At 37.7% G+C, this 25,184-nt stretch overlaps 1 protein-coding gene across 6 annotated transcripts in view; it reads left to right on the top strand.

The window, feature by feature from the left end:
- LOC132905318 (telomerase-binding protein EST1A-like) overlaps window positions 1-25,184 on the top strand; it is a 146,648-nt gene that overhangs the window by 71,246 nt on the left and 50,218 nt on the right. For all 6 annotated transcript variants that reach the window (XR_009657779.1, XM_060956486.1, XM_060956483.1 and 3 more), the window contains 3 exons: window positions 15,918-16,099; window positions 18,255-18,328; window positions 23,919-24,031. Coding sequence is in view for 5 of the 6 variants with exons in the window: in XM_060956486.1 (XP_060812469.1) it covers window positions 15,918-16,099; window positions 18,255-18,328; window positions 23,919-24,031 (369 nt within the window). In the remaining variant the exon portion in view is untranslated. The remainder of the gene's footprint in view (window positions 1-15,917; window positions 16,100-18,254; window positions 18,329-23,918; window positions 24,032-25,184) is intronic.

Genomic DNA, 25,184 nt, shown 5'->3' with positions numbered 1-25,184 from the left:
ATACAGCTGCTGCAAGTTGTGATATATATTATTGTTCAAGAATTTAGAATTGTTCAGGTTGAGAATTGAAGATCATAATAGTACAGGTCAAGATTTTGGCAATTTGAATTTAACAAAATATTTCAATTTTTGCATGTGTCGTTCTATTAGTTTTATGCTTAATTATAACTAAATTGCGAATCCAATTGTGAATTTTTATGGACACAATTAAAGAAATGGTATTTAAAGTAGGAATTTGATTTGTTAAATTGCTATGTTAATTCTACATTATCTGTCTGTATACTTATCTATAATAATTATATAGACTGTTATAAAGTGATGACTGAATATTTTCATTTGAATGAAGAAAATGCTACATATGTGATAGATAGGACATTTTAACTAAAGACTACAGTGTTCTTCACTGATGGTACAGAACAATGAGGGAAGTTCTTTCGCGACCTTCGTCGAAGCTCATCGATCGATTGTCTTAGGCTCGTGTACATAGCGCAATAGGAATGCACATAGTCGGTGTAAGTAATCGGCCACCCGTACGAGTAACGCATCTTGTCACAGATAGATAAACGTAATAGCTCCATCCATTCAGCAACGCCGATTATTGCTAGCGCGAGACCGAAGAACGGGCTTATTACTCGTGCGACGTTCATCGAATTCCTTTGTGCCTCCCAGCTGTTCATTTTCCGCTTGACCATTCTCGTATTGGCCAGACTAACGTGACTTTTATTTCCTAGGAATCAAGGAGCTTCTGCTTTGAGTTTAAGCATTGTTGTAAGAAAACGATACGTTGTTAACAAGTTAAAATTGAAAATTCCTAGCAAGTTAAAGGAGTTTATATTGTTTGATGAAAATTTCTAAAGTTACTTAACTACGCGTAATTCAAAATAAATAGTAACTTTTATCGCGTAAACCTGGATTTTGACTCGCTTGAAGCATAATCAGAATTTAATTGAAGATACAATCATGTGAAGTTAATTATTGTATATCCGTCAGCATTAATATCGCATGAATGTTAATCAAAAGCATAAGGTTTACGCCGGTCGAAGTAATTGGTGGATCGTTACCATGGCATAAACATCACTGCAATTTAATTTAACCTACCATGAAGTTAAACCTCACTGGTAATGGTAATTCAAATCGTTATGATTACACCGTTCAAAATAATTGCAGGATACTGGCGAAACGATTTTGTATTTTAAACGGTCTGCTGAGCTACTGGTAGTTTCATCTTTGGCATCTTAAATGCCATGAACCATGGGCTACATTGTATTAAATTAAACCTATCACGCGGTATAATATATTATTTGTGCTCAAATATCCGTCACCACGTCTGTATCTTTTCCTTTCTTTATCTTCTGAAATAGTAAAAATCCACTTAAATATTTGGTTACAATTTTATTTTAGTAAATCGAACGGTGCTCTCACCAGAATATACTATTCGTGCTAACACATCCATGACATTCGTCACCACTTCTCTCTCCTTTGTCCATCTTGTGAAATGTAAACGGAGCGGCTGACCATCGGAACAGGCGCGTGTCGTTTATTGCTGTTCGCCCCACAAGGTATTCCAAATACTCTGAGGTATTCCAAAGATGCAAAGTATTTCGAATAACCAAGACTCGCCGTTTCGCTCGATCTGCACCTCCTTTATTCGACCAGAGTTGCTTTTTATTCTTCAAGAAAACGAACACAGTATTCGAGTAGATTTTGCGGTTGCTTCGGGGTATGGACATAGTTTATTTAACGTTTTTAAAATGCGGGAACCGATGAAGATCCCTCGCTGAATAAGAGATTACTCTAGAGTCTAGAGTTTCAGTGGATGCGTCTTTTGTCATACTTGCTTTTTCACTAATAAGCATTTATTAAATGAAATTTTGATGCTTTGTTTACACCTGTGTAAATTACTACGACGATTACTAAAATTAATAAATATATGGTATAATAATATTATTTGTATCCATATTAATATTAATAATACTAAGTAAGTACAATAAGTATAATATGATGAGATGTGTTTTTCATCATTGCTACGAATGAATAATAAGCATCATCGATATTATTCGTGTTGAATATGACATAGTGACATTTCATCACGTTCAAGTATAGATCAAAAGTACTAGTTAGTCAAGGCTAGTTTTCTTCTAACGCTATTCCATTTTATTTTTAGCGAGAACTATTATCTAAAACAGACCGAATATAGTATCCTCGTAGGACATAGGGCATATTTGGCTCTCTAACTCATAGAGCGTATTAGCATAAGAAGAAAAGCAAGAACCGCGTTAAGAAATCTTTTATACTAGATTTAATGAAGAAAATATTCAGTCTCTGAACAAAGATTTCAATATGTGACAGGGAACATATTAATTAGGGAATACGTGCGATGAAACTGTAAATTCTGAAAACTTTAAGTCAGGTAGATTCAGATGTTGGCCACCGCAGTGGCAAATAAAATGAGGTGAGGTCATTTTTGGGACATGTTGCTTGTTCGTTGTGATGATCTATTAGCCTCATTACAGCTACACGGCTTAGTCCTCTTCTTTCTATTGATATTCGTCACCGTCTAAAATGAATAATGTACGTGTTCGACGAACACGAGGTTCTTGTTGAAAATTCTGCGCGTCCGGATAGGAATGTCCCTCGATCAGTCACCTGTTGGTGAACGCTGATTCTAGAAAGAGCATCATTGATTTCTTGTGATCGATAGATCTTTGTACTGCTGTTGTTCGATGGTTTTTGATCGACGTGTAGAATGGTGAATACGTGTGTCTATACGGTGAAACATGTTTCTTTTCAGCAAAGTTCGTTTTTTTTTTCACGATTATATTAGTGATGTTCGAAACAAATCTGAACATACATATATTAGTATTTAGTACAAGTATGTATGTACAAAATTACAAAAATATTTACATAGTCAATAATTCTTTATATTAATAAGGCTAAATATTCAGTGGGATCCTCTTTAACACTTATATGCCTAAGACAGCTATTCATGCTGTGTATTAATTTTTTAACAATTTTATGATAGCGGTGAATGTTTTGTACCGTTACACACATTTTCAGATTAACTCCAAAAACCAGTAAAATCGTAATAATCATCTCATTATAGTGCTAATGAAATTTCAAAATGTTTTATATAACACACACAATTTATATATGTGTGTAAAAGGTTTCTGTTGTAAGTGTTCAAATATTTTCGTGACTCGTTACACATACTTACATATATATCTGAAAATCATGCATTAAATTACCATATTCATAAAACACACGTCGACGTACTTGAAAGATTCCAGTTCAACACCTCAGCAACCTATCCAGTACGAATGTTTTATTAGCACCAGAGTATAACACAATTTCCATGTTTTTACCATAATTTTCACGCCATGCGTGATAAAAAAGTGTCTACTACAGAGACTAACAAGAAAGAGCAAATTCCGTCGACGATGCAAAAATGGTCGTATACGACCCTTTAAAGCGGCTGAGGAATCCCATTAAAAACGCATCGCCACGCACGCTTCCTTTAGTTACTAGCGTTCGTTTCTCACAGTCGCAAAGGCAGAGCAACTGACTGTTGGATGCTTTAAGTCGGCAATAATTCGGTCGTTTCTTAGAACAGTGCCGGTAAGGACGAAAGGAATGAAGAGAATCGAATTCGATGTTCCCTTCTCAATAGTTGATCTTGTTTGGCTATATTCTGCACGATTATGAATTTTTTACATTGTTTGGGTATATTTGTCCAAGGAATTATAAGTTTCATTGTCTCATTTGCCAATCATAGCATAGCTTTATTTATGCAAAATTTACTCAAATATCTAATTACGAAGTAAACGGAAAATATTCGATCGTTAAATAATCCAATTCCAAGATACCCGGTATAAATACTAAAACAAAATATTCAATAAAAATGTGAGATAAATCAGCACATCGTTGTAGCTGACAAAACGCTCTCACGCCATTGAATCGCTTCAAAATTACTCGGAAACTCGCGAGACCATTTAACGCAAAATAGGCAGATGATGCAAGTGCTCGAGTCGCGCATCGTCTCCACCGTTGTCGATATTGTCGGAAGCATCGACGTTAGTCGATAGAGCAGCTCGTTAGTTTCACGTAATATGCACGATCATTACTATGTATCGAAGTATCATTTCCAAGCATGATTATAGGAAGCTCGAGCTTCCTGCCCCCGCTGCGTATCCGCGCGTATTAAAAGAGGAAAATTACGAGATGCGAGTCAAGGGAAAGGGACGACACGACTCTCGAAGAGGAGGACGTGCTCGCGTGGTTTGACGTCGATGCAAAATCGTTTCCTTTTCCCTTTTTCTACCCCTTTTTCCTTTGGCCGACGTTAAACGTGTCCCAAGTATATAATTAAAGTCAAAATGAGATTGTTCGCCACACGAGACGACTCTGCCTCTTCTGCTGGCCTTTTTATCGTCGCGATCGTTGTGAAACGATGCTTCTTCTTCTACTTTAGAATGACGTTCATCTCGAGGTTACCTTTGTAAGTTTCGGACCCTGGTTGAAGATAATTGAGTTTGTGATTTCGTAACGCTATTCGTCTCACTTAAGTGGATTTGTATATTTAAGGCAGGCAAATTAGTGTTTGGTCATCAAAGTGCTCGTTTTTGTTTGAGTTCATTAAAACTTGGAGTTATCTCACGAAGAACAAGGTATAAATAATAATAAATTCTGAGGTAAAATTATAAAAAGTAATGTTTGTAACATCATCACTCAACTTTGAGTTGATCAATGTGGTTTTTCAATGTATGTAGATATGCATATTCGTAAAAGAATTAAGCGATCTCTGTCTTTCTTCTCTTTGCTTTACCTTTTAGGGTGCTCTCAATGTCGTTTTTTTCGCAATACACTCTTTCTTTGTCCTTCGTTACGCGGCAGACTGTCCCTTTCATCTTCCTTGGCTTAATCTCTAACTTCTCCTCGCCAGTTATCCTATGACAGAAACAGAATGAACAAAACAGAACGGAATGGCGCCAAAGAAGAAACGGCTTTGTCCGTTTGATACATTTCGCCCATGCTGCGACCCACTTAAGAAAAACTCGATAAAAATCTCGGTCCTCGCAAGTAGAGGATCCACGTTCTGAACTCTGTTTAACACGAGAAGCTCGTCGACGTAAACAGGATTTCAAGGAACTCGTTAGAGAAGAACGAGCACGCACGCTCGGATCCATGACGTCTCTGGATTCACATAAATTACGTATCCTCTTTGCTGAAAAGTAGCCCTAGGTTAGCGATTGCACTGGAAGAGAGAAACATCATCGTATGGGAAACTTGTATAGGATCGACAGACGTTCTAACATTTATGAACGAAGTTGTATACGTACAATACCGTGAAAAGTCTTAACAAACGAAAAATGTTTTGTCTTTATGAATAGATACAAGGTTACTTGATATTATTTTGAATCAATTGCTACTTCCTGTGAAATATTTCGTTCAAGAATGATTGATAATACGTTCAACAAATATTGATTAATTCGAATTAATTAACACTTCGAGTGGTTCTTCTTTCTTCTCTTGGCAGCAAAAGTTCTTCGTATATTTTTACAAATAATTCTTCATCTTTTTACGTTTACGACTTACGTATTTTCGCGCGTGACATGATTTTCTGTTAACTGTTCATCCATATCCAGTCAGAGCCCAGTGAAATACACGTCGCAAATTTTCAAAGTCGAGTTTTTAAAAAACGACGTCTCTAAGTGAATTTTGTTCTTCTTAATTCTCGCCTTGTTTCGAATCGTAGAATTTTCCTAACTTCAATTGAACCATGAATTTAGGTCTATGCCGTGTACATAGATAGAACGCGGAGGATGATAAGAGGTGGTAGTTTCTTCAGCCGTTTTCCTTCTCTCTCGTTCTATCTTGTACCTTTCTCCCTGCTTCTCTCCTAATCCCAAGCGATCTTTCGAGCTCGTGGACAGGACGGAATCATGTCAGCGACCTCGCAAGGCCTCGCCAAGGTCGTACGTTGAGCTCTCGGCCTGGCAGCAGGAGCTGTTCACCATCACCAGCATCGCGGCCACCACCGTTCGTGGCAGCGCCACCACTATTCCTCGCTTTACCACTGCCACTCCGATCCGCCGACTTCGTGACTAATTTGCAGACGAATAAACCTCTCTTTCTAGCCTTCCTTCTTTTTCCTACCCCATGTTCTTTCTTGTCGGTGATGTTGTTGTTTCTGGATCGTCTTATTCTTCTTTTCAGGCTTCTTCTTCTTATTCCTCTACAGTTTGGCATGTCCAGACGAGATATACGCTGTTGATAGAAAGTTAGGGATTACCAACTTGTTTTAAATGGCGAATGATAACGTCAGCTGTTTGAGCATGTTCAAGTTGAAGAAGGTTTATTTTGTCACTTCGATGTTTAACCATTAAGCCTTATCGCCACAGATACCCGCGATAACTTAGTATGTTATAAATTTTATTTTACTCGCTTACCGAAATATCGGTATATTCTATAATATACATAGATTTATATTTGCAAGACAGCGAACGAGGGTACCGACTGATTTTAATTGTTGCAAATTTCGGATTGAATTCAGATTTTATCTTTGGGTCTCAGTTCTGTCTACGCGGTTTAATCACATCAATGTCCCATAGAAGTAAGAATTTTTCGTTTCTGTCAGAGGTAATATACCTAATTATTACAGTCAACTTTCATAACGGTGTTAATGAAATGTCAAAGTGCTTCGTGTAACACACTGATATATTCATAAAGAGTATCTATATATAAGAGTATTCACGAAAAGAATCAGTTCGAACACATACGTGAGCTTGCGTAGCTGTTCAACATTTCCAAAAAATGGAAGGACATCATCACCGTCTAACAACGAGCTTCGTGATTGGTAAGAGAAGGGTGCCATTGATGACTTTTGAAAGCGGTTTTGTACGATTAGCGGTAGCGTGGAAGGGCATGTTAACTCGCCGTGTCCAGGGTTATCGACACGCGACCCACCGTTTCTCGCGGAATTTATCAGCAGCTCGATGCCGGCGCTGTGTATATCGTAATCGGATATCCAGCTAGGCTGGCGCCATTTTATTAAATCGTCCTCGCAATCCGCGCGCCATTCCCCCAGCCCCAAGCAAACCAGTTTACGATAACTTAACTCGCGTATACGATCAGCGGGCATAACAACCACGGTTTGCCTCTTCCTCGTCGTTTCTTTTCCTCGTGGCCCGCGTGCACGCGTTGCCCTCCTTCTTTCTGGGCACCGTGATCGCGTTCGCCTTTATCCATGGTGAAAAAGACCACGCCAAGGACGCCTCGCATTATCCACTTCGACCGATGTGTACAGAGCCTTATGATACATCACCGGCCAAAAATATCTGGATACTTCCTTGATCTTCGTAGCAATTTACTTTGATTTAAAATGTTTGAGATACCTAAAGCATTTGCGGTGATTGAACTGTGGATATCTATGGAAGTTCATACTTTGCGTACAAGATCGAGGGCTAATATTGCGTTTCATTTACGTAATAATTTAAGGTTATTGATTTCTGTTTCTCAACATTGTGATTATTGATAGAAATTCCATTTGTTTAATATTTCTTTTATCACAGTTTCTTCTTTTACTTTTATCAGTTCTGAACCTTTTGTTTACCACAGATCTCTTTTAAATAATCTTTTGTCGTTCAAAATTCAACTCAAAATTGAAGTCCTTAATGTGGCAAATATGTATATTTAAAACACTTATCAACTGCTCGTCAACAACCTTCCCGGTTGTAAATGAATAAATACATCAAGTATATACGCTAAGTATTTTTTGTTTGAATGATGCAATAATAACTTGCGTGTGCGAGGACTTCGTTGTCCTCCGAAGTTCGCGGAGCGCGGGTTAAGAATCCCGCTGTCCAATATCATTAGCACATTTCATTTATGAATTTTTTTATAAGTCAATGTACATCATAAAATTTGAATAATGTCTATGAGTATTAAGTTTTTTTCTTCTACCCTCAAGATCCGTCAATTTTATAATGTTTGGAAAAAATTGAGGTATTTATCATAATAACATCATATTTTTAGCTCGAGTAAAAATTTGTTGTTTGTACTTTACCTGCCCAATGATCATCCATAAAGCATCTATTATTCCGACATACTTCCTATATCCCCAAAAAAAGAAGAAAGAAAAAAAGAAGGAAGAAGAAGGAAAAAAAGAACACGTAACTCGCTTTATTTACATTCTCCGCTAATATTACGTTCGCTGCTTTAATCTTAATGGGTTAATTGATAGTCTGCCTTCGTAAAAGGATAGCAAATGACGTTCCTAATCATTCATTTGCCTCTAATTCCTACACTTTTGTAAAATTCATCTACTGTTAGTGCAAATCGACTAAAGTGTCGGCATAGTTGTGAGTGGTAGGTTCACACGGCGCCGGAGGCATGGCGTCTCGGAGCGTCTGGAGGCGAGCTGTCTTGGCGCCAGGCGCCTTTAGGCGATCAGCTTCTTTGCGTGCCACCGTCACTCCTCCCGTTTCACTCGATTGATGCCTCTCGTTATACCATATACCTTGCCAGTCCAGAGAGACACTGAAATCATCAATTTTCACGATAATAGGGAATACATATGTGAATGTTGGACTGTTTCGATATGGTAATAGGGATTAGTTGTCGACGATGATGACGTTCGCGTGCGAGCCTTGTTTTACTTTTGCTGACTGAAAAATTTCCCCTCTTGATCATGCTTTGGTTGTTCTTCTTGCTTCTAACGTCTTTATGACCGTGTTGAGCGAACACGTTTGGCCACTGAAAGATTTCAGGGATTAGATTGTTGCGAAGAAATATTTTCGAGAGTATTTGCTTGAATTGAAAGTTGCGAGGAAGTGTTTGCTTGTGTTAGAAGTTGTAAAGAAACGTTTATTTTTACTATCAAACGTTTCCACTATCCTTACATAAAACACTCCTTAGAATCAGAAGCAATACCTTTAAAGTCTCATGCAGATACCACCTAACTCTTAGGCACAAAAGTCATTCTATACATCATTCGAAATCAATAAGCTCAGCTCTCGCGTATTTCTAGTATCCCATAGCACCTGACATAATTGCAGCGAGTGAAATTTATGCATATTTATGAAAGGTATCATTCGCAGAGGATGACCGCCACCTTTATAAAATTCCGCGACGTCCAATTATATATTCCCAAGCAACGGGTTGAACACCCATCATCGTAGCCATCTCTCTAAGAGATCCTCCATGAGTGAAACACGCCGTTTCGTCTCGATGTTCCAGCCGATCAATCTGCAGTTGTAACATTGTATATCCGTTGGCGTCACGGTTCCAGGACGGACGCGATAAGTATCTGGATCCACGACTGATGCTGTCCTCCCCTTCGTATTCTCGTCGTCTTTTCTTATTCTTTTTCTTTTATTTTCTGTTTTCTTCTCTTTTTGGCCCGATGGTATTCCCGCTATTCTTTTGCTATGAAACACGTCGTGCAGAAAATAATAGCGGCACGAGCGAAAATACGCGACGAAGCATTGGCGCTCTGCGGAAAGGATGACAAATTTTCCTTGAAATTATACATCGATTGGACCGATCAGCTTTGCATTTTCCTAACGAGCTTATAAAATTGTATTCTATATGATTAAATAGGGATCTATATACAGGATACATCCTCTAAGATTAACTACCTTCTCTCAGACATTTTTATAATAATCTGTGAAAAATTTTTTGTAAACAGATTAGTCTGTTTTTGGTCCGCTACATATTTGGATATTAAGAATTTCCAAAAAGTTTTTTTTCAATAAAATTGTCAAGGTTAGCTTGAGTTGCGCACGTATACAGATGTAGCTGACGTCGAAACGAATTTAACGATCTATTATATTATGATCTTGATGACCCAGAAAGATATTTTCGGGAAAATTTTTAATATTCGAATGTATAGGGAACCGAAAACTGACCAGCTTTTGTTTAAAACATATCTTTGACAAATTATTGGAAATACTTGAGAAATGGTGGTTAATCGCAGAATTACGCTTTCTATGCGGTAGTTAAAACAGAAATTAAAGTAATTTTATGTTATAAGATAATGAACACAAAAAATCATGTAGAAACCGAACAGGTAGATAATTTAATTACAAAGAAACAATTTTAACCATGAGTTGAGATCTATAGTTGTTCTTTCAAGGAAATAAGTAAAATGTGTCACAGGAATTATTATTAATCTTCTTACTTGAACCTCAAGGTTTTCCAAAAATTGAAACTCTGAGTTGAGTCTCAAAGCTCAAACCTGAAAATGTTAAAAAAATTTGAACTTCATATAAAGTCAATTTTAAAAAGTCACCTTTAAGATGTATCGCTAAAGCTTCTAAGACTGAAGTTTTATTCACCATTGTCGTTCGAAACGATATTCATGCGCTTTATAAAATTATATAATAATCGAGTCAACAGTCATTCCTCTTAATAACGATAATTATCATCGTAATGAGTATTCGTTCATGCAAGCAGTAGCCAAGATTATTTCCGCACGAGAAAATGGCGCGCATACGTCTGCATTTGCGATCTTTTCTCTTGGGACGAGTGTTAAATCATAAATCCAGCAAATTAGCCGTTGGCCACGACGTAAAGCCTTGTTCGCACCTATGTGTAACGCGAGTACCTACATCAGGAATTTCGTCACGGCCTTCACTGGATTTCCACGCACGGACACCCGTTTTCCCGCGTTGTCACGGCTTGTCCCATAGACCTTTACAATGTTCTCGACAAATTCCTCATTGTTTTTTTAACTTTGTGATGCTACTTGTGGTGACTTGCCTTTTTTTTCTTCCAAAAATTAACTATCACAAAGAAATCTAGAACTAAATCTAGAAATAAAAACTAGAACTACCGTACCAGTCAAATTGACTGCTTTTACAATTTTGTTATAAAATTCCTACTTCATGTTATACCTTTTTCCCGCAATGATGTAATGACTTTCGCAACGATAACTAAAAGAATAATATATAATGAATTTTATTTTATTTTTATGTATTCAAACTCAAAATAATTTTGTACCAAAATTACTGGTACTTGTCAAAGTGTAAAAGGATCCTGCAATGTGTTTATCGAACCCCAATTAACCAGTTTCCTCGTTTTGTATAACTTCTCATACGTTTTCAAAATTTTTACTGCGTACCATTCAATATGATATCAGTTATCAGGAAAATTCCGGATCGGTCGCTAGATGCTAACACTAGAAATACCACACTAATCAAAATGACTGGTTCTACAATTTTATAAATGTGTCAACCCTCGTTTAGGGATCATGGTCCCAGATGGATTAATAATATCAAAAATGTACTACATAACATGGAATTCCTTCTGTAAGAAAGTAATAACTCAATAAATATAAAAATGTTCTATTATTAGGTATTTTTTGAAGACCAGTCATTTTGGCTGATTTTTGTAGAAATAGCTTCGTGTTAACTATCGGTAGTTCTAGTATTAAGTATATAGGATTATAAAATGATACATGAAATTGTTTTAGAGAGTTTGGTGCAAAGTCTGTCAAAGAATTTAAATCGGATTAGAACTACACTAATATTCCTTACCATACCAGTAATAGCTTATTGAATGAAATGGCAGATAAACGAAAGTGTAAGTAGCAAGTAGCACGAAAAAGCAATATAATGTTAGAAAATAGAATTATATTGTACAAGAGCAATGGATAGATGTAACATGAATCTTAGAATAGATGATCATCTTGCTATTAGTATGGTGAATAATTAGTACAAAAGTTACTATATCAATATATATATATACAAGTATAGTAGAATTCTATGTACTGGTATATATTTATCCGAACCGACCAAGGTACAGTTTATACGTATAATACATACTCATATATCATTTTATTATATCAAATTTTAATTAGAATTCGATTCAACGAAATCGTATCTCTACGTTCAGAAATTAGTAAATTTTTGTAACAGAAAAATTAACTACTTCTAAGATTAGCAACGCATTTAACACAAAATTTGCAAATTTGCATTGTTTTTAATTGTGTTATTATTCCATCGGACGGACGATATAGTATTCTTTTTCTTTCACGACATTCACTTTATCCACCATTGCAGCATTGGTAGGCAGCATTAATTTGACAACGAAGAGACTTCATTCTCGACGTCGCGTCGGCGAATTAAACGTCTCGTGAAAATTCATTATTGCTGTGGAACGACGGCCCGGCGTTGCAAATACGGCGAATCAGTCGGCCGCTAGAATCGATGCTAATGGAATTATCCGCGCAGCTGGGCTAACTTGATTCTCCGTCCGTTTTCGCGTGGTAATCGCGTTAATATCGGTCCTGGAAACAGAAAGGTTGACCTCGGTACCTCGCCGACTTCGTTAGACGGCACACGCGTTTGCACGCCGCTTTTCGCCAGAGACGATGCGCTCAGAGTTCGTTAGGAGAAAAAGATGACGGGTTTCCTCGTTGCGCTCTTGTTCCACGCATCAATCGAATTACCAGAGTCGTCGTCCTCCGCAAACTGTTGCAACTTTCGGCTTTGATACTTTGCGAGTTTGGTAATTCGGAGCGTAGGTCGAGGTTTCAGAGTCGGGGAAGTTGTTGAGTGGCAATCAAATCTCTCGTCTACGGTTAATTGCTTGTGAGTTGATCTCCACATCGTTTGTGTTTGGATTTCCTGGTTCTCGGTAAAGTTTGTGGAATGAAAGTTTTAGTAAAGAAAATGTAAGGTGAGAGAGGGAAGAAGTCGGTGGAAGTTCTTTTCTTTTTTTAAAGAAAATTTGTGAATTTGATTAGATTATTAATATAAATATTTGTTAGTAAATTAAACATGGAATTAGAATTAGAAAAATGAGAAACGGTTTCTAAACGACAATAAAAATTATTTCACAAAACCGGAGGCCTTCGGTTCTCGCAATATCTAGTGACTAATAACTAATAACACACCGTCAATCATACACACTACCTCGCTCACCCCACGTCCGACCGTTTTCGCCTCCTTCAGTCGGGGTTAATTCCCAGTTAAACGCTTGGTACTCGCGAAACAGAGAAGCCAGTCGAGTAATTAATTGCCAGCTCGTAGAGGGACGATGGCCTCGGTCTTCGTTGAACGATAACGATTGATAAGTTATACTGTTATCCTTATATATAGTGAGCTACGTCTTTCCTTATTTTTCATACGTAGAACAAGTTTTACAAAATTGAGATTTAAATATTCCGTGTGGAAAACTTTCATGTATACAGGATGTTTAAGGGGTGATTCTTGAAGCTAGAATAAGACAAAAATCAAGAATAAAAAAATTGCGTTTTCGGCTTTGTCTTTTAGTTATTGGTAATTAAAAATCGACCAAAATATCCCTGCACGCGAGCAAACCTCCTTACACGAACGAAAGTAGGTCAGTCTAAGCAACGGGGTACACAGGGATCCTCCAATCGAACGATACATGGGCAGCAGCTTATCTTGTAAGAAAAATCGTACATTAAACAGATTAAAATCCATAACAGCATATTAAAAACCGCCTCATAGAATTTTCGAGTAGAGAGGATTAATGTTTCCTCTAATCCCTCGTCTCCATGAATAATTAATAAATAATAGCGCACATAAACAATGTTTGTACAAACTTCATACACACACACCGTGATCTTCCCGTCCGCGGGTGTCTACAGAAAAATCACATACGCATTAGTACTTTGGAGGTGCTGCTAAATGTGATCAAACGCTGTCTTACATGAGCCACATATATTTTCCACACAAATCACCGATCATATCATATTACAATATTCACATACATACACATAAAATAAAAAAAAAGAACCGGAAGAAACTACAAATTTTCTGACACCCGTAGTCGAACACGCTGTATCTATATATCACGTTTGCAGTAAATCTGTTGTAACTTCTACGTATAAATATTTTCAGACTGATTTCATCTTTGTCCAATGAGGACAGTCGTGTCTCTTTACGGTGCAATCGAAATTTCAATATTTTTTTTTTTTTATAAAAGATCTCTATAAGTATGAGGACAGTTTGATGAATTACTGTAAAAATTGTTAAAAACAATTGTTATACATGTTTCGAACTTTTCATCGAATTTGATCGCATCACTAGATATCCTGCTCGTTGCAGGTACGCGTAACGTATTCGTGCGTTCGTGGAATAGTAAGAACGACCCAGGGTTGAAGAAGGAGGGGATGGAAATCGAAGAGGAAGTCGACAGAACGATACGCGTAATTTTCGCTAATGATCGTATTGGTAATTAGTCGAGGCCTTTCTATAAATCTTCCTAACTAATTACCCTTTACACTCCCAACTCTGGAAGAAGACCACACGGGTCGCGTGGTTCGAGTGAACCTCGAAGCTAAACACTAATTATTATCCTCGTACGCGATAAATTAAACTGCCAGACGCCATGGGTATCGTTGGGAGAGTACGTTTCGCGTACTTATAGCTCGCCACGGACTGCGTTACAAGAGAAGGGACACCGAACACATTCGCCCGGTTGCCCTTAGCAAATTCAATTTACTCTATTGCTGTACTACGTCTCTCCCTCGCCACAGGACGCTGAATACGTATATTCCTTTGTATGTCTTTATTCAGAGTGAAGAACGCGTTCTGGGAATATTCGAGTGGTTTGCTGAAATCACCGATGGATTTTGTAGTACCGTTTGGTTTTATAACATCGGTAGCGTTATATCTCTCACGAGAGGATGCTTGATGCTAGATTTACTATTTGTACGTGAAATGTTCAATGGCATCAACGAGCGATTATCATTAAATTAATCAAGGCTTTCCTATTTGCAGTTTACGTTGAATTGTACTAATTGTATTAATTTCCAAAAGTTCCAAAAAGAAACAATATTTGATAGGACAATTTGGGAGATAGATTTATCGTATGTTAAAATTTCCTCTACTTTCGATTCTGTATTTTTAAATTATTATCACGATTGTAGACATCATCATCGATAAAAGAACGAAAGATATTCTGAGAGTATTGAAGTAGTTTGATGAAATTGCTAATGCAAAATCTGCGATGTTTTTTCCTTTTTTAATTTGTAACGTTACATTGGGAAATGCTAGTTTTATAGCGTTTATTGCAGATCAGGTTAGTATCATAAAGTAGATTTTTAGCTGATTATGTCATAAAACATAAAAATAACAATATTACAGTGAAAAAGTGTACGAAAAGCGGAAGGATCTAGCGATGGGAATTCAAACCCGCGATCTTCGGGTTCATAGCTTCACTGGTCAGCCGCTTTAACCATCTATAATCAAATTTTTCTTGACTCGCAAGAAAAAAGGATTGATTACAGTTTTTCATTCTGATGTGAGAGATAGGAACTAATAACTAGTATAAATTGCTTCCTGGCAAAGTAATGATACAATGATAAAATAAGGTGGTACGGTAATAAGCGTGCAAAATAATATTGAAAAAAATACGGATACATAGATCATTACGTTCGAGTCACACGAGGTTATAAAAGGTTAACTACAGTACAATTTAACCTCGAATTTTCAAATTTTATTTTCGTATCTATTAAATTACGAATAATAAATTAGTTGACTCTTGAACGATATCCGGTTTATGGACATTATCTTTACAGTATAAGTCCGCGTATAAAATCCTTGATTGACCAGAAATCTTGTTATAATTTATTATTAAAAAAAAAAAAAAAAAAGAAAAAAGAAAAGAAAAATCGTCTTTAGCGACGAGAAGTTTGAAAACTAAAATCAATTTCTAAATTAGGGACGCAACTGTCCCCTATCGTCCAAGAATATTTGAACAATTATAAAATTCGTATAATGGAAAAATTAGATATTTCCAAGACTAGCGATATACATGATTAAATATATTTGCAGCTATAAGTTTTTTTCGACAATTGAATTATAGCCATTAGCAAGAAAGCTTTTAAAAGCGATTACTTGGTGTCCGTGTCGCTAACGGTCCTATCCTTCCGTTTGTTGTTTCAGATTCCCAAATGGAGCAAGGGTACCGGTCCGAGGTCCAAGAAAGGGCACTGGTTGTATCCTTGCAGATGTTCAATCTGATTTTAGAACGTGGCGTGTCCTTGCTCAAGTCTCAGTTGGACTGCGGCGAGGAGTCGAGGATGGTTGTTAGCGAGGACATGCAAGTCCTTTTACCAGCTATCAAGGTATTTCCGTTATCTCTGGCATATCTAATGGGCCTCTATCAAGATCTCTTTTTCCAAGAAACTTTCACCGTACCGGGAAAACCACGCGTCATTCTAATTGCACAGATTTTAATCGACGTGTCTAATCTCGAGAAAAATGACAAGAAAAAAGAAATAGAAACATAAAACCACGTGTATTTATACGAGAGATTCAGATAGTTATTTTGATCTTTTACCGCGTTTCGTGCAAATATGGCGTGTAATGTATGCGGCCGAAGATTCCTTCGCGCGTTATCCCGTGCATCGATCATCGATCGATCGATCAGAAGAATCTTGACTCGAGAAAGTCAGCCTCCGTCGAGGATGATGAACAATCGTCGTTATGAGTCAACTTGGATTGTCGTATCAGCGAGGTCTAAAAATAACGTGGAATGACTTAGCGGTCAATCAACAGCGATGTTGTAAATTGAATTTTGATTAATCATTTTAGTTGGATAAACGGTATAATGAGTGTCGAGAAAATCGATGCGTAAATTGATAATATAGAGGATGAAGTGTGTTAAACGAAGTTTAGAACTAACAGCCGTATAAATCCGTGCTTCATCTATTAGTTTTTATTGTAAACTAAGTATACGAGTAAAAGATAGAAAGTTATTTTTAAATTCATTTTATTATTTTCCAAGAAAACAATAACTTTTTTCTCTTCTTATTCTTCTATTTTGATTGTATCTCATTTTCATTGATTTATTCGATATGAGTCGAGTGTCACAACTTGCGAACTTCAAAAGATCCCGTTAAGCTAAGTTTATACAACGGTCAAGAATAAGCGCTTTTTTCGCGAGATAGGATTTGAGCGCTTTGGTCTTTTGGGTGCCAGCACTCAAATGGTACGTGACTCAGGGCTAATTTTAGGATACTGAATAGCACGGATGTTCGTATTATACTATTTCTTCAGCCATCCACTAACAACGTCGGATTTCTGTCCGTCTTCCACTATCGCTAATCTATATACTGATCTACCATACAAATCATTTTTAACAATGCAACCACGTTCGACATAATTTATTATCATTTCTAATAGACACGCTTTAAACCAATCACGTGATTCACAAGCTTCCGTATGAACGTATATCAATTTTTCGTTAAACTCGATCCGATCGTAGCTTGTCGACATTCTTGTCATCGTTATAATCCCGAGCCGTGAACGTGTATGCGCACGCGCGCGCGCATAAGCGGTCGAAGATTTATGAAGCAACGGTTGGTTCGCACCCACGCAAGATTCGTCCGTCGCGCCGGTGGCCGTTGTCAGGCCCAGGACCTGGTTCGTTCGTGTCTCCACTTATTATGCAACCTGGCGTTCGCGATTAATGCACCTATCGCACGTAAGCTATGCACGCACGCTCCATCGATAAAGGTCAACCGTATGACAAGCCATTGGAACCGCGACATCACCCGTTTCTTCCTGGTTCTCGAGCTGGTGTAGCCTTCAAGGATGCGCACCGATTCGCGATACCGTCGTTGTTCAGGATTTCGTGATGGGCTATGTCTCTGAAATGGGTTCGGTTACAGTGTTCTTCGTTTGTTAGAGTTTTCTGGTATAAATATCGTATAAAGAGTTGATTATTCTGTCTGAGCTTTAGTTGTAAAGCGAGATGTCGATAGAATTAACAGAGTGGTAAAAATGATCAATCTGAAATTTCGATTAAAGGAACAAATTTCTGATAAAAAGGATCTCCTTCAGATGCGTGTATAACGATGGATTTGTAATTTTTCACAAAGAGAGATTGCTAATAGAAAAAAAGGTTCTTGTAGACTTATTACGGTGCACAATGTTTCACAAGTCTATTAGATTTATTACAGTGCATTCGACTGCTAATCCAAGTACATCGCGTACGAAGAACTTCCGTTACTAAAGTCATCGCATAATTGAGAGTGGATCTTCCTGGAAAGAATTTCGATCGCTATCGTAACACAGGAATAATAACAACAGTTTCGCTCTCGTCTCACGTAAGACCATTAATATTAGCGATAAAGTAGACGTGATACACGACTGCTGTTATACGATTCACTTTCCGGAGGATGGATGAAGTAAAATGTCTCCTAGATGTTCTATAAATAGAAACAGTTTCCAACATTCCAACATAGTTTCCTTTCACGTCGAATCTTTTTGTTCTAGATCTGGTGCGACTGGATGCTTTGTCACAGCACCGTTTGGAATCCACCACCATCTTGCACGGACTACAGAGTTGGGTAAGTCATTTAACAATCTTTTTTCATTTCCTTCTTTTTCTACATCGTGACTCGCGAAAGTATTTGAACGCTTATTCTAGCAAACTTTTATGTGTATATTGTATGGCTCCTATAAAATGTATCGAAATTCCATTAACGATATAACAGACGCGATTGTCACGGTTATATGCATTAGTAAAACTTGGAGGCAATCTAAAAGTGTACATGGAAGTTCCAAAACATTTGCTGCAAACATAAATTCGACCGAACCTCGAAAATCCACGACTCCCAACATTTACGACCGAAGTTACACATAATAGGGGAAGTTCTGGCGTTTTAGTCGGTTTTCGTCGTTTAAACGCGAATAATTCTCGCATGTACGGCTATTCGAAACTTTCTCGTTATCATCATGCAGCTGGCACGCTACCATTAAATGCCATCAAGGGGTAGAAATTTCTCTAGGCTTGGCTGTATATATTAGGATCAGCCGGTTGTAGAAAGAACACGTGATATATCTTGAACTCGCTGATCCTGTGGTTTTGTGGTTTTGTGGTCCGAATCCTCGCTCTCTTCGAATGGAAGAGAGAAAGAGAGTCCAGTCGGTAAGCGCGCGATGCATACGCTCGCCAGCAGATTACGCTACGGCCACAAATTATTCATTGCAAGAGATTCAATTTATTTATTTCTTTCTTTTTTTTAAATCTTTGTCGTATTTTTTTTTTTTTTTATTCACGATTGAGCTTATCGATACGATTGTTTAAGAGCGTAAAAAAGCGAGTATCTAATCCGAGAACCAAATAAAAGTATGGTATCGCTGATGTAAGATTAATTAGAAGTGTATTATATTTTAAAATTTCTCCCTTATAAAATTCGGGAAATATGACTTATCATGCTTCTTTCTGTGATTTTTAACTAAAATTTCATCGATTCTCGATCTGGGATAACGCGAAGCTTCAGCAGCCTTCTCTCGCATAGTAAAGACCAAGTGGGCCTTAATTCGACGAGGAACAAGCATGCAACGTCGTCTTTATACGCTGCATTTGTCAAACCGATTAATCTCTCGAAATTCTAGCGCCTGAAAAAGAGAGGAATAGTGAGACAGAAAGATATTCGTAGCTTATAGCGCGCTCGACTATGAATTCATGTTGACACTTCAGGTGTTGTGAGTTATGGCTGTTGTGTTGGACTATTAATTCTCTTCGTGGTGCATCAATTTCTCAGACCAAGGAAGTTCAGGATGCTAGAGACATCATGCGCGACGAAGAACGCTATCATGGCGTGTGCTCGTGATTTATCGCGAGTGACAGCACGAGAAATTTCGATGAAAACCGCTTAATTGTTCGAATGAACTTATCTTCGTGGGGGTCTCGTCTTCTGGGATACTTGATCGTTCGTGCGTGCCGGTGGTTCAAAATAATTAATGATGATTTCGTTACTGTTTTGTGACGAAGCATCATCATTTGGACGAATGAGATCATTATAAATATCACCACGATCAGAAAACCAACACAAATAGACCTATCATGTTTCTTCTTGCTGTCTTTGAACGTAAAGCAAATCCACAGGTGCAAAATATGATATACCGCACTTTTTATTTGTTGTACGTAAGCAATTTTTAAACCTAATCAATAAATATTAGCAAAACTGTGTCAATGATTATATTAATGGATATCGTTTTCATGGAAATTCATGGATTTTTAAAAGACACATTATATATCTTCAGACCGAATAAGTTGTTTCTGATTTTTAACTAAGCTAAATCACATCTGAATAAAAAAATGTAATCTTCACTTAAGATAAAATGTCGAATTCGACTCCTATCCGACAAATCTCTCTTCAACATCGTCCTTCGACTGGAAAAGGAAAATGTGCAGCTGGGTAGAGCAGCAAACGTCCGTTAAAGTATCTTAGCGAGTGAACCTGTTCCGTTCTCGAAACGTGGAGCGTGGGAGTGACTCATCGAAATAAAAGTACACGGGATACCGATGCGATGGCAATGGAAAACACGGCCAGGTTCGAGGAAACGCCGATCAACGTGTAATTATTTTTTTGCGTTCTCCCTTTCGATGGCTGACAAAGGAAAGCCATACCATGGAATCGCCAGCGAGGATCGACGCGACAGGTTGTTAACGATCATGGTCCAGCCTAAAGGAACGAGGGTCACGTCAGTGCGCACGTGAAACGATAACGTGTCTCGTTTCGACGGTCATTGAAATTCGATGTTGTCGAGAAAGGAACAAGCGATTAAAAAAAAATCAATTCGAGGAAATAAATGAGTTCCTAAAAGTAAGAAATGCGTCAAAAACCTCAGTCTAATTACGGTTGATTGTGATTACAAATGAGTGGAAGATTATAAAAAGCGAGGGGGACCGTTTCAGACGTGTGCCGGACGTCTTTTCGTCGATGATTCGAGCACGATCGGAGACAAGGCTTTTTATTCAGGATCGAGCGGGGACCGAGGGAATGTATCGATCCTCAGGATCTTTCTAACGAGACGAAAGAAAAAAGACCGGTCTAAAAGAGAGAAAACAGTCGTGCTTGGCCGACTGATGCGATCTATCGTCCATTAAACGAGTTTCAAGGCCCCTTTAGTCCCGTAACTGCGCGAACACTCGCGATCCAAGACTCAGCCTCTTTGCGCAACCAACCCAACCAACCAACTCGACCAGCCCAACCAACCTAACTTACCATACTATACTATGTCCGCCTGGATAAGTTAATTATTGTTGCTCGTTAGCGATTAACAATTATGCGAGCGAAGCGTTTCCTTGGCAAGGACGCGATCGTAACATCGTCGATCGTCTTCCATGTCCTCCTCGATCCTCTTCTTAGCTCGTTGAATAACGTGGATTTGCTCTACGGTGTTATTTATAGAACTCGAATCGCAATTAATCTGCCGTCGAATCGCGACTCCGTCGATCCCCTTGCCGCTCTTTTTTTCCTTTTCTCTCTCTCTCTCTCTCCTTTCCTCCCTCTCCTTCTCCCTCTCTATCTCTTTCCCTCTCCTTTTTTCACCTTTTCCTCTTTTTTTTATCCTCTTCTTCTTTTCACCTCCATTCATCGAGGATAGCAACTTTGATCTTCCCACCGCGCGTGCCTGAGAGCGTGTAATTGCGAGATCAATCACTGTCACCGTTTTTTTCATGTCCTCCCACTATTCCCTTCTTCCACTCAAACTTCTCTATTTATGTTCTATGGCGTTGTCTGCGTTTTTTATGTTGGAAGGTTGGTCCAGTTTGAGGTTTCAGTGTTTGATGGCGTTCTGGAGTGTCTTGCGAGAGAGAAAAGGAGGTTGGGAATATTTATTGGAGGGAAGCCATCGATAAAAATGTGATCTTTATGTGGTTTAACCCACGTAGAATGTTGTATTAATGGAACATTTCATTTCTAATTCTTGTCGGTCAATATACAATATATTTTGAGTTCTGTTTTTTAAACATCTGAGTATGAAAGAGAATTGCAGAGATCCGTTTAATATTCTTTCCTATCTGACGTAAAATTTGTAAAATTGTGAAAAGAAGTTCTATATATATATGATTTACAACTTGTCAAATTATTAATACAGGGTAACTGCATCCTGGAATATAGAACACTTGATTGTAAAAGCTTCCCGGAAAAGCGAAACATGCTTTTCTTTTCAATGGTACTAACGTTAAAACGTGACAAAATTAATAATTAATAGCTGAGAATTAGTTATTGAATTTGTTAAATGTAAGAAACATAATATTATTAAATGTTTGGCTAAAAAATGTGAAAAAGATCAAATGGAACGAGTTAAAAAAGATGGTACGTAATATGGAACACTTTGGAGATTTCTAAAGAAATCTGAGAAACCTTTATTTTTACTGTGAGAAATGAATATTTATTTAAACAGAAAAAGCAAACAAAACAATTGTTCTCTATTTTTGTTACTTATGTTACATTATATTCATTTTCTTTGTGTTCTACATATTGATTTCGTGAATGACGCCTGCAAAATACATTTTTTGTGACCCCAATGAAAACAACGATTACATTGAACTCTTCTTACTCTGGACTTACTCTTCGCTATTATTATCTCTTTTGTAATTTCCGCTACAAAATAAATGTAATTCTGTGTCATCATCATCAGTAGCAGCATCATTGGCAAGTTCCATATTATGCATCGCTCAACGCGTTCCGCATTGGCCACATACGTATTTCGACAGGAAGAAAACAAATTTCTTTTGAACACTTAAAAACAAACGTGTTAAGTTATAAATCATGCAAAAGTAATATCTTGCCTTTGCTAAAAAATTTCACTATTTTTAACTCGCCTCTCAAAAAGTGTTACCTTCTTTCAAATACGACAATCAACTATGTTCAACGACAGATTTCCTAGCAGAGCGTAAATGTGGATAAGCTTGTCTTTTGCTTTTAACAAAATATTTTACTCTGTTATCGATTGATTTTTTAAATTACTTGCTGAGATATTGCAATGTTCCACGTTAGATTAGACACAGTAATTCTAGCGGTCCTGGTTTTAAACACACAACTTATCCCAATCACGATATGTACACAAAGTAGCCTATAATAACTTTCAATTCGCAACGAACATGCTACTGTATCTCTTCCCTACGCGTTAATCGCAGGCATGCAGTAACCGTAGCATTTGCTAGTCAGCCATTCACGGCACCTCGTCTCCGTAATTCAAGTATTTTTTCAAGGAACGCGTTAATTTTCAATAAAGCCGCCGCAGAAGCGGTCGATAATAATTTAGCGATAAAGAGGTTCGCCGATTGGACGACGAACGGAAACGTGTGCAGCACGCGGAGAGAGCGCAATTAACGAATGACCTTTCATGACGGCAATCGATTAATCCCGGCTTGGAGCCAAGCGTCGTGCGCGTTTCTTTTACATCCGCTTCTTCTTCTTCTACTACTTCTTCTTCTTCTTCTTCTGTTTCTTCCTCCTCTTGTTTTTCTCCTTCCTCCTTGTCTTTCTGCTTGCGCGTTTCTTTATCGCCGCCTCCAGGGCTGTGCACGATAGCATCGAATGATCGATAGCTTGGAAAATGATCCCCCGCGCACTGCCATTCATCGCGGTGAAAATAATTAAACGGACGACTTTGGATTTACAGTAACACGGAAGTGGCCGATGGATACGCGCTCTCTCGCGAGAACGTTCGCGCGATCGTCAGAGAAACACCGGTGGACCGACATCTCGTATATTTAACGATGTCACCGATACGTGCTGTTCGACGAACGCGAGGATCGTGAAATTCTGATGAAAACCTTCTTGCGCAATTGAGCTAATATTATAAGTGAAATTTTACGAGTCATAGGTTATAAATTATCCGTGCTATAAATTCTTTTGCATAATAGCAATAAGCTGGTAGTAACGAAACGAGTAAAATCACTTTTACAAGCACAAGCCACCTAATTGTCTTATTCGATGTGATGTAGTTGGTTCGTTGTTCTGACAGCTTATTGAATCACTGCTGGAATATTTATTGCAATAGGGAAGTATCATCCGCGGTTGGATCCTTCCGGTTTCTAGTTACGCGATTTCAACCGATAGCTAGACACCTCTAACGATGGGAATTTGACTCGTTCCTTATTTACGTTGAACGAAAACTCTGGTCTGGTTACAGCCCACCTGGAGACGCCTGGAGCAGGCTGGCCATGATGGTGAACCTACTGGAAAAATTGAATTACTCCAGAACGATTCTTATCCAGGCCAAGGACGTGGAGGATCGAGAAGACGGTGAGTGAATTTATAAACTGATATCCCCGAGGGATTCTGTAAAACACGCTTTTGAGATCGCTTTAATCCATTTACGTACCTACGATAGCTTGCCTTTTTTTAAATTCTCTGCCTTTGTATGTTCGAAACATTTAGAATTTTAACTAGATCTTTTCTATCATTATCCCTGTTATTTCTTAATCATTTCGTAAAACAGAATCAGATTTTGATCTCACATTCATTATAAAAATACAATTATAACTAGTATTTAATAAAAAAAGGGAAACGGTAGAAAAAATTCCATCTACACGTAATATTCTGACATAATTCAGATACTTTTCACTTGTAAATAAAATTTCTCGTAAATTGATGCATTTCCTTTCATAAATAGCTAAACGCTGTTGATTTCTTTAACGTTAAAAATTCTCAACAAAAACATCTTCTCAGGATCCCAACATCCCAGGATCAATTTAATTCGATCATCGTTAATACACGTTCAACTAAACCGAGTGATTCTAGAAAACAAAGTGCAGGTTAGAAATCCATCAACGAACCAATTCAAGCCTACCACTTTCGATTCGATCACAGTAATTCAAACACCATTCCTTCCATCCGTTCAGCGTTCTTAAAATATCGTTGACACGCCTTGACATGACGATGATTGGCACAAACAGAGCAGATAACGATCAGATGTTCTGTTAAATAATGATCTTGCTGACGGCTGGATCTGCCGTTAGTTGGCATTGTTTTTCATTACACGGCCACGAAATCAAAATGCTATCTTAATTAGGATTGTCTAGACTTGAGTTTGATACATCGACTGCCAAAAGTTGCTGGATAAATGGTAATGTCCTATGTGATTAAGACGAAGAATAATTGAAATTTACATAAAAAACAAGATTTTTAGTAGTCAAGGAGTTGCTCTAACGAAGCAATGCGATGATTATTGTTTATTATACTGTTCCTTTTATTTCACAAAAGAATCTAATAAATAATCGTGTTTCCTTTACAAATTCGTACAGAGTCTTTAAGAGAAGCTGGTCTGTTCCAATACTTTTATCAGCATTTTTGATCCTAAACATTGGTCGCGATAATATTTGAGTGGTTTAGAACCTACATCGACCAACAACTATATTATTATTATTAAATTGATGATATTGAAAAGGAACTTGGA

Source organism: Bombus pascuorum, chromosome 3, assembly GCF_905332965.1.
Source record: "Bombus pascuorum chromosome 3, iyBomPasc1.1, whole genome shotgun sequence".
Classification (NCBI taxonomy): domain Eukaryota; kingdom Metazoa; phylum Arthropoda; class Insecta; order Hymenoptera; family Apidae; genus Bombus; species Bombus pascuorum.
This window is presented reverse-complemented; position numbering and strand designations above follow the sequence as displayed.